The following is a 15,904-nucleotide window of genomic DNA, read 5'->3' on the forward strand; positions in this document are numbered from 1 at the left end:
TTTACTCATAAAAACCCAGCTGCCCTTCCCGCTCCTCCAAAAATGTGCAATAATTGTTTCCATAAGCAAAAACTGTGGCACTTTGATGACGGCACTTCCGGTGCAATTAAGCCAACTCGAGCGGCGCAAAATGTTGTCCAGCAACTGACAAGAAATACACACATTTATAAATAGAATCAAATGCTTCCCTTTGGCATAGTTTGACGGGGCCCGAACATACGACTATATGGAAATACTTGTAGAATACTGGCTGGCTAATGACACACGCGGTGGCGGCAGCAGCGGCGGCCTCTCGCTGCCACTTCACACTTAATAAGACATAATTTGATGATTTTTATGAGTTGCAGCCATCGCCCGGTGCACTGGCTGGCGCATTGCCTGCCGCGTGGGCCGAGCCTCCTTTGGCCGACAAAAAAACACGTAATTAAATGGTCAGCAAAGATTGTTTTGCATTTACATCCACTCGCAGAACAGTGCTCCTCTGGGCAGAGCAGAACGGACCAGAACAGAACAGAACGCCTTCGCTTTGTGCACTCGTTCTGTCAGCCGCAGGCGACAGGTTGGCCCCGCCACTTAGTTCGGGACAAGTTAATTTTGTTTGTCTTTTGTCTTGTCGGATGCCGAGTACTGGGTGCCGAGTGCTGATGTATTTAATTTCTAATTGTGCCAGACATGGGGATTTTTGCACAACTCGAATGATAAATTACAAGCATGGGCCTGCATGTTGTCTGCCCCGATCTGCTCTCCTTCTGGGGCCATCCTTCACATGACCGTCGACCGTCTTACGCGGCGTATGCGCAATGTGCAATTAATTATACGCCGCGTTGTGCGCGGAGAGGTGTGGCCAGCGATCAGAACCACTCAAAGCCGCTTTAGTTTGACAATTTAATTAAATTCTCAAATGTTAACGCATATATCACACATCAAGCCGCATCCAATTGACATTTGGGATAATTTGAGTAAATTAGCATGTGGTCGGTCGACTGAGTGCATCTTGCACTCGTCTCTTGCTTTCATCTCTCAAATGATGCGGAAGAGGCTGCCTGTCACAGCTAGCTGTCATTTGGAAAACGTATCTGACCACTTGACAAATCACCCTACGGCTGACAGTCAGCCCAAACACTCAAATAGCATCTCTCCCTCGCCCCCAGCACCCCAGCGATGGCCCAGAATATTTGCACACTTTTTCAGCTGTCAGCCGAATTGGGGTCAAATTAATAACGTATAGTTTGCCCGAGTAATGCCAAGCGGCTGAAACATATTCGGCCCGGCCAGAAGCACTTTTCGAAACGATGAACAAAATTAAAAACTAAATTAAACGCAGCCCGCCAGCCAGCCAGCCAGCCCGAGGGGAAGCGAAGACGTCGACAAATTTACAAAAGAACCAACAAGCTGCCGTGACACTTTCGATTTCAATTCCGTAGCTCTTCGCCCGCTGCTTGGTATTTGTGTATCCGTGTATCTGTGAGCATCTGTATCTGTGTCTGTCTGGCCGAATTGTCAGTTAAAAGTTTTTATTTGGTTCTGGTTGTTTTTCGGTGGTTGTTGCTGCTGTTGCTGTTGTGGCCATGTCGAAGGTGGCAGCCTGACGCGGCGACAGGTGCAAAAGTTGGCGACAAATTTTAATGAGCTGCAAAAGGCAGCAGAAAAACATCAAAACAGCAAAAACAACAACAAAACTTGCATCGGGCTATAAAACTATAGAATATATATTTAATAATTAAGTCAACATGACTTGGCCGTGCCAATGTCTGTTCTGCGCTCCGCCTCTAGATGAAAGTGTTTTTATGTAATTTCGAAAATGTTTATTAACTGTAATTACACGAAAATATTGTACCACTTGGAAAGGAGGAGAAAACCAATTGAAATGGTGCGGTCTGAATTGGAAAGTGGTACAAAAAATATGTATAAATATGGATGGGAGAAGAGTAAATATAAGTAGACATAAAAGGCGATCAAACAAAATTTTTGTAAGAGAATCGAATATGTGTATGTGCCAAATGTAAACCACAAACATTTGTATGCTTCTGTACAAAAGAAAAACACTAATTCTATGCTAGAAATATATATATGGATTTACATTCAAGAATTTGTAGGGAAAAAGTGGATTTTTTTCCTCCTAATCCTCCCGTTGAAAACCTTTAAGGGACGAAGCTCCCAAGTGGACCTGATAAACCCATTTATTTTACCACTCGAGACCATTTTTGGATAATCTACGTGAAGAATTTGTTGTATTTATTTATAAATATATATCTAACAGATAATAATAAAATTACAGGTCCCCCATTAAGAACCTCAGAATAAATATTCTAAATACATATGTCTGTAGATATATTATAAATTTAAGGATGTATACAAAAATTGCTTGTTTCGTGTTTACCCTAATTAATTTCAGATTGAACTAAAACAATCTACAAAATATGATATATGTACATACTTTAGCTCCAAAAATTATTAAATATCTGATATAATGAATTTCCTGTTTCCTTAATATCTTAATTTTGGTAATAAATGTTTTTGTTTTTTTTTTGAACTAAATTAATTTAAATAACATTGCAATTGGATATCCAATTAAATGGCCCACGCCTCAAGCCGGTCTAAGTATATGTTGTTTTTTTAGAAATTTAATTGCAACCAAATTAAAATCGGGTCATAAAATGAATAATTATAAAATCCGTAAGCAGAGCGTGCGCTCCATTGTTGTGAATTTTATTTATTTTTTTTATATATATATAATTTTTATCTTTATTATTATGTTTTATTATTATTGTCGCCTGATGCTTTTTTTTTATTTTGCTTCCTCCTTAACGCACACACACACGAACGCACCCAGGGGCAGGTGTATTTCTTCTACATTATCAGATGTATTCATAGTTATATAAAAAAATAACGCAGCACCTTGCTTCTATTGAATCTCGTACATGCGAGTGCATATAAGACCAGAGCCGATACAATGAGGAACAAGCAATGTACAGACGTTTACAGACGGCGACCACGACGACCGCCCTTCCTGCGGGTGGAATCGGATGGAATTGGAGTGACATCCTCAATGCGGCCGATTTTCATCGACGAGCGGGCCAAAGCGCGCAGAGCGGACTGGGCACCGGGTCCGGGGGTCTTGGTCTTGTTGCCACCAGTAGCGCGCAGCTTGATGTTCAGGGCAGTGATCCCAAGTAACTTGCACTTCTCAGCAACGTCCTGAGCAGCCAACATAGCGGCGTAGGGAGACGCCTCGTCGCGATCAGCTTTGACCTTCATGCCGCCGGTGACGCGGGCAATGGTTTCGCGCCCGGACAAGTCCGTAACGTGCACAAATGTGTCGTTGAAGCTGGCATAGATGTGGGCCACTCCGAAGACGATCTCACCGTCGCGCACCTGGGGTCCCAGCGAGACCTGCACTTCCTCCTTCTGAACTTTAGCCTTTCTGGGAGCCATTCTGCAGTGTGTGGTCGATCAGCAGCAAATGCGTTAACCGGAGTTAACGTGAGTATTCAAATAAAATGTAAATAAGACGAAATCAAAAACAACAGTAACGCAACAACAATGACAAGCAGCAAACAAAACGCAAAAGCAAAAGCAAAGAAAAAATTTCAAGGTCAGCGCCGAAACGTGCATGCAAAAATTAAGCGCACAAAAAGCGAGCGTATAAAATAAAGTAAGCAATAAAAAAACAAGAGGAAAAGAAAAAAGAGAGAAGCACCAACAACGGAATGAGCCAAAGGAGAAATCAAAACAATTTCGTTGTTTTTGTTGTTTGTGTCTTTGATTTCTCTTTCTCTTGTTGTTGTTGTTGTGGCTACGATTTGAAGTTAAAGAGAAAGACAGGAAAGACGAAGATGAGATCGAAGAGATGATGCTGTTAAATATGTGGGGACCATTTACAAATGGCCATCAGACCATGTAATGTCCATGTAACACCCTTACATTCAAGAAAATATCACCCTTCATTTATTTGGATGGAGTTCGAAACATCTACTGCTTCACAGATAAATCCACTCATTATTTTCGTATTTTTTTGTTTTAATTTAAATATTGCGAAACTCCCTTCAGGCGGAAGTCGACGTTGTTGTCCATCATATAACGCCTTTGGATTACAAATGTATTCAAATCCCGGCATGCGTGTGTATTGCTTTGCCAAGAAACCAATTTTCAAGCAAGTCTCATCTTGACAACCCTTTTAGCTCTCTCGACACCGCACAGCCTCCGCTCCGTTCCGCTGCTCCCCTGCTCTTTCCGACTCCAACTTTGAGTCAGAGCCGAAGCGAAACCCAATCGGCACGGCACGGCACTTGTCCTTGAACGCAGAGTAGCGGCGAAGGAGGAAGAAGAAGATCGGCAAACGCCACGAAATGAGCGATGTTGGCAGCGCTGCCAAAATGCAGTCAACGACGACGCCATTAGACGACGTTCGTTGCGATGTTGATGTCGTCAGCAGCAGCGGCAGAGGGGCCCTCGTCTTTTGGGCTTGGCTCTCCCGCTCCCGCTCACACTCTATCTCTATCTCTCTCGCCCTCTCTTTCAAATGAACAACTGTCGCTGGCCTGGCTGATGGCTGCCTGTTGTTATACACTTACAGAGGGTATGATTATTATCTTCTTGATCGGATATTCGTAGAACATTGTCCCTCCGTCCGTCTGATTGTATGTAAACTAGTCCCTTAGTAATCTAGCAGTACGTAAGTCTGTATTGCCTTGCTCTTCAATCAAACACTCAATCGACAGGCCATAGTCAAATGATTTAGATCTGCGATCTACAAGGGTATCAAAAGCTTCGATCCACGGTGCCGTCCGCCCTTCTTGTTGTTGTCTTTGTCGCTCAGCATAAATTCGCAAAGTATGCGAAATTTATTAAGGTTCTGCTCTTCGCATGTGCCCGCCTTCTGCTGCGGCTGCTGCTGCTGTTGCTGCTGCTGTTGTTGTTGTTGTCTCTGTCGTAGCTCGTCTAATTTAAAGTTCACGGCACACACACACACACACAGGCAGAACACTGCTGCTGTGTAACTGTGTGTGTAACTGATTCGATGCGCGAATACACACACGGACCCATGTTCATATAAAAAAACCCGAAATAGCTAACAACAAAAGCAACAGCAAAGAGCAGCACTACAACAACCAAAGAGAGCCGAGCCAAAGAGAACACAACAGAACAGAACAGAACAGAAAAGAACAACAACAGCAGACACAACGGCAGTGCAAAAATGTTTATATTAATTTTGTTGTTGTTGTTGTTGTTAAATTGGTTTTGCTGTTGTTCTTGTTTTTATTTACTTTGCCTTTTTTTTTATTGATATTTGCTAAATTTTTGGCAAAAGGCAAACCAACACAACGGCATCGTTGGACTTTCTGTGCCTGTGTGTGAATGGAGCTTTTTTTTGACAGTTTTTCTGTTAGTGTGTGTGTATGTGTGTAGCGATTAATTTTTGCGAATTGATCGCGCGTGTTTAGCTCCGCTCCGCGCTCCACGCTCCACGCTCCACGTGTTGTAAGTAGTACCTGCGTCAGACCCCGAAGAGTGTGGGAAGGTTTTTTTTACTCCGTAGGTCATCATTCGGGCGGAGACTGGCGGAGGATGCCACAGGCAGAAGGATTATTGTATGTACCCTTCTCTAACTGAAAACGGATAGAACATTCCATCAAATTTAAACATTTCCAATGCCCATCGAGCATTAAAGATGAACCCTACATTACAAAGATTGTTCAATGCACCATATGAAGATGGTACAGCGAATCTTCTTTGGACTCCTCTACTCTCTTACATTCAGCCTTAAAGAATCCATAAAAATACTTATTTGACATAGTGCAAGTACGCACGCACTCAGGGTAGTTTTTTCATCGACCAAATATCAACAAATCAAGCTATTGATAAGAAATATTTTCGCTATAAATACAATTTTATTTAAGTAAAAGAGATGCCGTGTGGATTGGGACTCTTGGACTCTTAATGTTATCGGATGGTATTGACGTGGGAGTTCCAATGAAATGATTGCTGATAGGGCAGTGTTTTTCGAACATTTATGTTAATAGCAAATACTTGGTAGAATGATTAATAAATCTGTACGGGAATAGCCTCTCTTAAGGCATTATAAGGGACTCTCTCAATAGATTCAGCGTCGATATATGTATTGCAGCTGTTCATATACCCATCACTGGCCCAATCAAATTCTGTCCACATTTCAAACAACGATAGATATCCATTAAAAAGACTGTTATCGAGGGGCTTTCATGTCACCTTGCATTTGCGGGTAAAATTGCTGGGCACTTAGGCCACTTGCTTTTAGAGCCTGGTCATTACATAATCGCTTCTTTGGAGGCATGACTGCGGTCTGTGCCACAAACAGGCCGTCAAGAGCACAGCCACAACGTGTAGTAGGCCATTAGGAGCGACAGCGTCAGTCGAACGAGCCACCTAGTTCAAAAACATGTTTTAACCTTTTTCGTGTGCCGAGAAAAGCCCAAGCCAAACAGCCAATAGCCAACAGCCAATAGCCAACTTGGTCAAGCGGCACAGCAACTTTACAAGCTCCAAAATTAACACAGAAAAAAATAAATAAATAAAACATAGCACAAACACACACACCAGCACAGAGTTGGCAACAAGAACTTGGCCAAAAAAAGGGTAAGCGAAGCACGCGAAAAATTTTGCAAAAATGGGCAAGACGAAGTGGAAGCCGAAACCAATTTCTGCGCAGGCGTCGCTGCCAGCGCTGCGCCGCTGTCGTCGCTGCTGTCAAACCTTTGAGCGGGGACTTAGACGTGACTTACAAACCAAATGCGCTCGCTCAAGGTTAAAGCCGTTTATTTGTAAGCCAACGGCAAAGGCAGCGGCAGTGGCAGCGGCAACAAAAACGAAACTGAAAACGCCAAAAGAATCTCGCGAAAAAAACACACACACTCTGAAGTTGATATTTGCCGAAGTTGTTTCTTTTTTAGGGGAATACATTTAAGTGTGAGTATACAGCGCGTTTCAGAACTGTAAAACAGTTGATCGATTGAAGACTTTTCGTATAAGCGATTGATTAAAGATTGATCTACAAGCCTGGTTGTTGTAGCTCCTCGTCTTTACTCTCTCTAAGCGATTCCTCTGAGTTCTTCGATTAGAGGTATGTATAGTGGAAATAGTAGGTAGATCTATAAATCTAAAGATTGATCTAAAAGCCTGGTTGTGGTAGCTCCTCGTCTGTACTCTCTCTAAGCGATTCCTCTGAGTTCTTCGATTAGAGGTATGCATAGTGGAAATAGTAGGTAGATCTATAAATCTAGAATCTATCAACTGGAATAGTATCAATTCCGTTTGAAATATGGCACAGAGATACGAGTACCCTTCGTTTTTTGATATAGACAACATCTAGTCCAAAGTCCAATGTCTTACTGCTTATATCTATGCCTATGAGACGCACTGTAAGCCGCTATTGTAATGCACTTTGGAGGACTTCCCAACGAGCCTGATCAGCTCCACTCGTATTGGGGCGTGTTCGAAATGCTAACAAAATGCTGCCGCGCATTAGAAGCTGTTGAGACTGCTGGCTGCTGGGGCTCTTTGTTGATCGGTTGGGGGACGGGACTCTAGTGTCCGTTAATAAAACGCATTGAGATCTTTTGTTGGATTTGGATGGGGAATTGATTGCCAGTACGGCTTTTGTCTGCGATAAAATGGGACTCGATTAATTAGCGGCCAAGTCCGCAGCAGCATATCAATGCGAGCTAAGAGAAAAATCGTGTTGCGAAATAAACAAATGATTCAACTTTAACCTGACCCTGCATGTCTGTCACAGATTCGCAGCAGCACCAGCAGCTGCCGATCTGCGGTATGACATCATTTTGGAATCGCGTCTCCGTCTGAGATGCCTGGCCATTTGTTTTAATCGCAGCCAAACAAAAGTGTTTAAAATGCAATAAATTACAATCCGCACAATTGACCAAAAATGTGCATTCGCATTGATTTCACTCCCGGTCGTTCACAATGCAATCAAATCCGATACGGAGCTGTTGCTCTGTGCCAGCCACCCACCCAGAGTGCACCCACCCACGCGCGGACTAAGTCGAGGCTGTCAAAATATCTCCAGCAACTAAATTAGTGAGCCTGACAAATGCCAAACAAGCTGTTTGCTTCTGGCTGCTGGCTGTTGTAGGTGCCACAATTCAAATTATTCAATTAGCATGCATTGCGTATTTTCATCTATTTCCAATTGATGACGTCGTCGGCACTCGAACCGACTCGACTCGAGTCTGTCTTGCAGTGGCTGGTGCTCCTATTAGCCAGCTTGTACATACACGATCGAGTCGCATTTGTCCTTCACGAGCCGCTGACTAAATTGGCATCGATTTGGCAACGGCTTAGCGGCAGTCACTCTGACCATATGGGCGCGGGCAGACGACTTACCAAAGTTTAATGGCTTGGCAAAAACCGATTCGGAAAAAGAACATGGGCAAAAATCAACTTTAAAAGGCAGCTCAGCTCAGGGCAGGGCCGGGCAGGGCGCGCCAAGCGGAGCAATCAAGCTGACAGATACTTTTTGGCAATTAGCAATAGTTTTGGGTACTAAAAAGCCATGCAAACAAACACTCGACCCGCAAGCAGACGGCCAGCCATGGCGGCGAGCGTGGGATAATTAATACTCAAAAATGCCACTAAACCCGAAAGATTGCAACAAAAGTTCGCAACTAATTCGATGACTAAGAGATCTTGGCCATGCCCTTGACAGTGAGTTTATGAACAGCTCAGCGATTAATCATCTATTGCTAAAAGTCCTAGATTGTTTAAAGAATAGTCTAGAGATCCGGAGACTAAATTGGGAATTGAATCTAGGTTGTGAAAAGTATTCTATATACATCTGGAGATGGTCTTCCTTTTTTCTGTTCAGCTAGGGTTACCTTGTAAGGATTATATTAGAACGCATTATCAACGATAATGATAGTGGCAAAACATATGTTAAATGTATTCTAATGTTCCTACAAAACATAAGAACATATCTGCAATTTTCTGGTATTTTTATGGGATCTCAAAGTATGGTTTTCATTCAGAGTCCCTATTTAAAACAGATTCCCATTAAATGGTGCAGGGTTAACCAGAACATATAGTGAAATATGTGAGTATTTTTATGTACTTATATTATCTTAAAATATTTGCATAAACATAGAAATGGTTTCTCATATCAATTGATGAAGATCTCAATGTTATTTTCAACCTCAATGATTGAACGATCGTTTCAACAGAGGCTTATCCATATCTGGACGATAAAAAGTGGTATGCAACAAACCTTGTCATTTCCGTAATCTAGAGTGTGAGTGTGAGTGTGAGGGAGAGAGCACTTGACATTTGCACTGCGTTTGTGGCCGGGAAAAGTATCTGTTAGTTTTTTTTTGGTATTTCGCTTCGATTCACGGTTATCTAGAGTATTCAGCTCTGTCAGTATCTCTCAAGTTCGCGCTGAAGCATTTGCGGATAGATTGGGATATTGGGATTTGTTTCGTTCCAAGAGTATCAGTATCAGTATCTTTGTATCTCACACACTTTTGTAGCAAACACTCGCGCACGTTCTCCGCTTGGAATTCTTTTGTGCAAACTATTACACAATGCCTGCTGATGGGCCCAGAGAAAGGCCACAACAGAGTGAGAGGAAGAGAGCCAAAGAGGGAGAGAGAGCAGATGAAAGACTGGTTAAGGTTAAAAGTGTAACCCACTCGAAGCAGTTCGAACCGTCGACTGTCCCACCAAGCGGCAGGCAGCTTAGCCCCAGACCCCTGCCCAGACACAGATACAGATACAGACACAGGCCGAGTCCCAAACGAAACCCTTAGCCTGCCTGCTGCTCAAGTAAACAAAATAAATGAAATGAAATACTACGAGTATAAAAGCGAAAACTGAGCAAAATATCTAAAGGCGAGAGACTCTTATGTTTTTTTTTTTTGTTTTCTTCTTTGATGATCTTTTTGTGGATTTATTTTGCGTTGCCAAAATTCGCCGAGGGGCCGGGAAAGGGATGGACAAAGCTTACAGCGCTGCGGCCGTCTCTTTCTATGCTGCCACGGTCTCTGCCCGCTGCCGCTGCGCGACATTTTGAGGCAAACGATCAAGGGCACTTTGGACACGATGTTGCCGCTGTCGCTGACGCTGCTGCCGCTGCTGCCTCTGCTGCTGCCGACGCCTCACCCTTGAAGCGCTTACAGCGATCATGCGGATGTATCTGTAGCTGTCGCTGTCTCTGTATCTGTATCTGCCTTCGCAGTATCTGTATCTCTCTCTCATTGGGGTGACTGGGACCGCCAGTGTGTGTCTGTGTGTGCGTTTGTTTCTTTGGAGGGTTTTCGCTTTCAAACGAGCAATTTGCGAATCTCGTCGGCTGCTTATAAAATGCGGTATTTATTCCTCGTTTGCCTGGTTGCCTGCTAACCCAGTACCCCGAGAGCTTTGCCTCTCCATCTCTTCATCTCTCCATCCATCTTCCCTCTCAGTGTGTAAGTCTCGTTTTGTCTCTTTGTGTGTCTGCACATCCCCATTCCCAGTCCCAGTCCCATCCCCTGCCCTGGCCTTCCAGGTCCCGTATCGCTTTTGATTCTTTGGAATTGTCTGAAAATTAAGCACACACCGAAAAAAAAAACAACTGCTCAAGCTGGGGTCGGGTCTTTCTTTCGGAAATCGGAAATGTGCTCCTCACATGTTAGACATTCGGCTATAACGATAATGAAGATCGTTGACGATGATCATCAGCTGATTTCTTGTCCCTGCAAAAGTCTTCCTCAGTCTCAGTCGCCATTGTTTGTCCACCTTTGTTATGGCTCTTTCTTTGAACAATATTAATTGTGAAATTCCAGTTTTTGCTTTTACAGAAATGATACGAATTTGCATTTGCGGGACAATAGTGGCATATAGCATTACATTTGAGGTAAGTTCTGTGATATCGGGATTGGATCCGAATCAGTATGCAAATTGGTTACTGCGAACTTCTGGCCCATTCAAATGATTTCCAGGAAAAATGACTAAACGTTGCACTTGATTTCTCTCTAATCGAATGAGTAGAAAGCATTCTAACAGTTCTTTGTGTGTACAGATGTGTGGTACTCCTGAATCCTAGAACCATCTCATATCGTAGATATAGATATAGGAATCCATTACCTAGAAAAACTGAGTAGCTTCCTATTTACTTGGTCACTCAACGATAGGGTGGCTGTCCGTCCGAGGTTTCGTTTACTCAATGTCTCTCTCTCGCTCTCTCTGGGACTAACAGATACCGTTAGTTGGAATGGATTCTAGAGAGAGGGTGACCCATAGCTGTATTCTTTTCCTCCAAGATATCTCCCTTTGAACCCTCACATACTTTGCTTTGATTTTTGATTTCTGTTTTCCGCTTTTGGTGGATCGATTGGATCGTGTCGATGTGCGGTTTCAACAAGTTGCGCGGCACATGTTGCACTCTCGTTTGGCTTTAGCATACGATTGTTCACAGTTCACAGTTGTTGTTGTTATCGTTGATGGTAGCATATTCACATCACAAGACGTTAAATGATTGTTTTCATCCAGTTTTTTGGGGAGGAGGATCGTTCTTTCCGTTCTTTTCCGTGGTTGTTGCTTTTTTGCTGCTCGTTCTGCACTAGCAATAGAAACGCGTGCCACAACGTTGCGGTTGCAGTTGTTTTTAGCGAGTGTTCGTTGCAAATGCTGCAAATAATGCTAAAAGTCTAAAAAGAACACGTCCAGCAACAACTTAGACGACGCGACGTCGCGTCGCTGCCTCGGCCGTCGCAAGCAGCCACAGCAGCGGCGGCAGTTGCAGCCGACGACGTTTCGCATGTGGCAAATGCTGGAGTTGCTGCCGATCCGATGCAGTTGCTCTCTCTCGCTCTCCGCTGCTCCCTCCTGCTGTCTCTCCAGTTGCGGCTCCGTCTCTGTCGCACACCTGGCATTAGAATAGGCTTAGACTTAGATGGGCAACGAACGCGGATCGTTCTTGAGACTTCGGGTCTTGGTCTTGGACTCGGGCTGGGCCCTGCCCTGCCCCGTCTTGCCGGTTTCCAGCTGAGCAATGAAAAGCTGTCCCTGTGTGAGTGTCTCTATCTCTTCTTATGTGCATGTGTGTGTGTGTGTGTGTGTGTGAGTGTGTGTTAGAGATGCTCTGTTCTTGCGGCACATGTGCTGAGCACTTAAGTGGCTCTGGAAGTGCTGTTGCTGCTACTGACTGCACGCACACACAGGCACAAAACGTGGTCTTCGCACTTGACAGGGCCACGGAAGGGGGAAGACAGGAAGGGACGGGATGGGCTGACAGCGGCATCAAATGCGTAAACTCTTGCAAAAAGCCCACAAAGCGAACGAGGATCATAGCGCGACGCAGGACCGGAGTCCAGTGACTTGGGGCCCAAAATAATCATTCACTTTAGATGTCTTGCTTACACCCCCTGTGCCGCAGAGTCCGCCCCTGGCCTGCTGCCAGTAAAAGCAACAAGAAATGTGTGCAAAAATTTACGCGCGAGCTTGCTCTCTCACTCTCTTCCTCCCTCTCTCTGACGACACGACACTCCCCGCTCTCGATCCATCATGTAAAACAATTTGAACGCCCAACACCACACACACACACTCACACATGGAGAGCGATGGTTATGCGGTAACCGCGATCGCACGCACGCTGCCGAAGGCGGAACGCAAACCCGAAGCCCAAGCAGAGCGGCAGAGCAGAGCAAAGCAGAGAAGCGAGCGTTAAATTTGCGCTAATTATTTGCAAGCTTTTTGCGAGTATCTCTCTCCATCTCTCGCTCTCTTAGTTGCGGCCGAAGAGAAAGCAGCTGCTGGTTCAATTTAAGGTTCGCATTTAACCTTTAACAAGAGTAAAACACACACGGAACAACGCAACCACTCACCCACCACACAATCCCACCCACTCAATATGCGGCGCGCATACGCAAACGGAGGAAAGGCTTAATGCGGGACCAGGACCAGCAGGAGGATGGGAACAGAAAAGAGAGAGAAGGGGCAGATGGAAGGAGTGGCACACCGACCATCAGTAATTGGCAAGGTCGTTCCATCGTTTGTCGTAATGATTGGCAACGTTTACGGATTGGCGCTACGTTTGCTTTTGCTTCGGTTTTTTGGTTTTCCGTTTTCGGTTTTGGCCAACAACGGAGACAAAAAACAAAGTCTGGATCTGTTAGCATTTGTTCGGGGCGGGGGTTTTTTTTTCTCTTACAAACAACCGCATTACGTATTAGCCAGTGAGTCGAGAGTGGGCAAACATCAAAGAGTGGAAAAAATATAATATAAATATTTAAGAAACTACTTCAAAATGTAACATTTGACATTGAACTCTGGCGAATAACCATAGTCTGTGGACGGAATGAATTTCTGCTCTGTTTAAGCTTTGACTAACTATAATATTCACGATTTCGAACATCGACTAACAAATTATGTGCTCTAATAATAAAAGGCCATTGACATAAGCTGATTTTTTTTTTTTAATATTAATAAATATTAATTAATTAATGCATACCTCATGCATGATAACAAATACCACGAAATTTTGTTAAAAATTTATTGATTAAATGATTTTTTAATGGCTAGAAGAATTTATTAATTTTAGGCCCCTTACTTTAGACTTTTCGAATGACGAATGACATCTATCACTTTTTCCAATTAACTATCTGCAAGCTATTCCACTCTATAAAAAGAGACCCTGCCTTTTAGAATTTTAGTTAGTTGACAACATTACCCCATAATCCTTCTGGCCCAACCTCTCTCCCTCTCTCTCTCTCTGTCTAGCTGTCGGTGCAGGCGATTTCAGCCATATCTTATCGGAGATATCAATCAGGTGGCACTGCAGCTTAGCGCAGCTTTTGGCCAATTGAAAGTGAGTTTGTTTACCGTTGTTGTTGGCCATAAAGGGGTAATTGGTTTCCGAGACAAAGGCTGTGTGTGGTCACGGCTCACGCTGCGTATGCGCTATATTCTGCCCCTGGCTGGACTCGTGTGTTGTTTTGGCGTTTAGATTGGATTTGCCACCGCCAATGGGCTGAAAATTTCCGCACATGTGTTTCGTTTTATTCAGCAGCCGAGCAGAGCCAAGACTCAGCTAAGACATTAACCATTTTTGCTTTACAAATAAACCCAAATAGATGCCCTAAATTGCGCCCAAAGTTGTATAAGAACCAGCACGGCACACAAATACCTGCGGAAAGTAGGGCGCCATCTGCACACCTTCCCCTCCACTCCACCTTTTTGCGGATCGAGAACAATATGGTTTTTATCGGGGGTGAATTTTGTTGTTGTTTTGGATGTTGATTATAATGCAAATATTACACGCTGCGGTGATCTGTTTAATAGAGCTATATATTGTACATAAATACCCGTACATAGCAATATGTATGTCTTACATATGTACATATGTAGTTATTTGTTTACCCGCCTCGTTGTGGGTGTTTAGCTTCTGGCCAAATGCGCGTAATTTACTTAGCCCAATTTCCGATTTTCGGAATATCACAATTTTGCCGTAAATTTCTTGTTTACTCAAATTATAGTTCCTGCGGGTTGATGAACCCACTCCCCCACAAATAGAACTCTTGTGGCTGCCACTTACTCGGGACTTGGGAGCAAGGCTCCAAACTCTGGGCTCTGGGCGCTGGACTCTCTCAATTATGTCACCCTCCACCCAAGTATTTTGGGCCGCTCATAAATAACGTTAAATGAATTTAATTGCCACGACGCATAAATCTAAAGCGCTTCAGTTGAGTTTTCGCCGAAAGCGAAGCGCTTGGGGCTTGGCGCCGGGCAATTTATTAAAAGTATTAAGCGAAAATTGCCAAAAAAAAAACACCAACAAAAATGAGCGGAAAAATCGAACGAGAAAATGACGAACATGAGATGCGCTTTGCACATCGAACAGGGCAGAATTAAATTCATAAAGTAAATAAATAAATATAATAATAATAATAAATAAGTATAAATAAATAAATGTAAATAAATGCTATGTATTTGCATTTTGCACAATATAAATTATTTAAAAATAATAATAATATTATAATTAAAAATAATAAATAATTAAAAAATTTAATGCGATCTACTTTTACAATCGAAATTAAAATTTAAAATATTGCTTTTTATTTTTATTATAATAATGTTATAAAAAAATACAAACAATATTTATAAAATATAGAAAAAAATCAATCATAAATATAAACTCCAAAAAAATTTGTTCGGCTTTATTTTTAATTAATTAATATATAAAAAAACAATATATAAATTGGGGACATGTGATAAGCGAATATAATGACTCAATTATAATGACTGATAGGCATTAAAACGGATTAAAAATACAAATTAAATTATTTTATAATGTGTCATTAACTCCTCCTTAATTAAAATATCACTTTTATACGTTGCTCATTAAACCTAAAAGTTTCCAAACGAGTCTGAAATATTTGCATCTCTGTCCCTCTATGTATCTTTATCTTGAAGAAGAGTATTATATTAGTCGAATCACTTTGAGTGGTTCCCAACTTCGTACCGAAGAAACCCCACCCTCAAAATGGCAGTGTATTAAAAACTCAAGCTGATGACGACGCACTGCAACACAAAAAATACAACAAAAAATTCGCGCATTTGCCCTTGAAATAAATTTTAGTTTGCGAAAAAAGAAATATAAAAAAATGTGTGCGATTTTTGTTGCTGTTGGTGCTTTGTTTTTGTGGCTCCACTCTTTTTGTTGTTGTTGTTGGTTTTTTGTGGGTTTCATGCTCTTTGCATTTTGCTTAAATTTTTGATACACACAAAAAGCTTAAACGCAGGAAGACAACAGCAGCAAAAGCAACAATAAAGAAGAAACGACAACAAATGAAAGAAAAAATAAAATCAAATAAAATAAAATAAATGTTTTAGTTTGCATTTGGAATGCTTTGCATGTAATTTAAAAACTGGTCTAGCG

At 42.6% G+C, this 15,904-nt stretch overlaps 2 protein-coding genes across 2 annotated transcripts in view; both read right to left on the reverse strand.

The window, feature by feature from the left end:
- The window catches only part of LOC6587981 (sex determination protein fruitless), a 128,304-nt gene that overhangs the window by 46,367 nt on the left and 66,033 nt on the right, over positions 1–15,904 (reverse strand). The window lies entirely within an intron of this gene.
- Positions 2,881–3,471, reverse strand: LOC6588342 (40S ribosomal protein S14a). The gene has a single exon (XM_002013793.2). It carries the CDS (start codon positions 3,433–3,435, stop codon positions 2,980–2,982), a length of 456 nt encoding a protein of 151 aa, XP_002013829.1. The 5' UTR covers positions 3,436–3,471; the 3' UTR covers positions 2,881–2,979.

Source organism: Drosophila persimilis, unplaced genomic scaffold (assembly GCF_003286085.1).
Source record: "Drosophila persimilis strain 14011-0111.01,24,50 unplaced genomic scaffold, DperRS2 tig00000000-arrow-pilon, whole genome shotgun sequence".
In the NCBI taxonomy this organism is placed as follows: domain Eukaryota; kingdom Metazoa; phylum Arthropoda; class Insecta; order Diptera; family Drosophilidae; genus Drosophila; species Drosophila persimilis.

Excerpts from the sequence above, each read along its gene's own strand:
- LOC6588342 (XM_002013793.2), bottom strand. The coding sequence starts at position 3,435 with ATGGCTCCCAGAAAGGCTAAAGTTCAGAAGGAGGAAGTGCAGGTCTCG.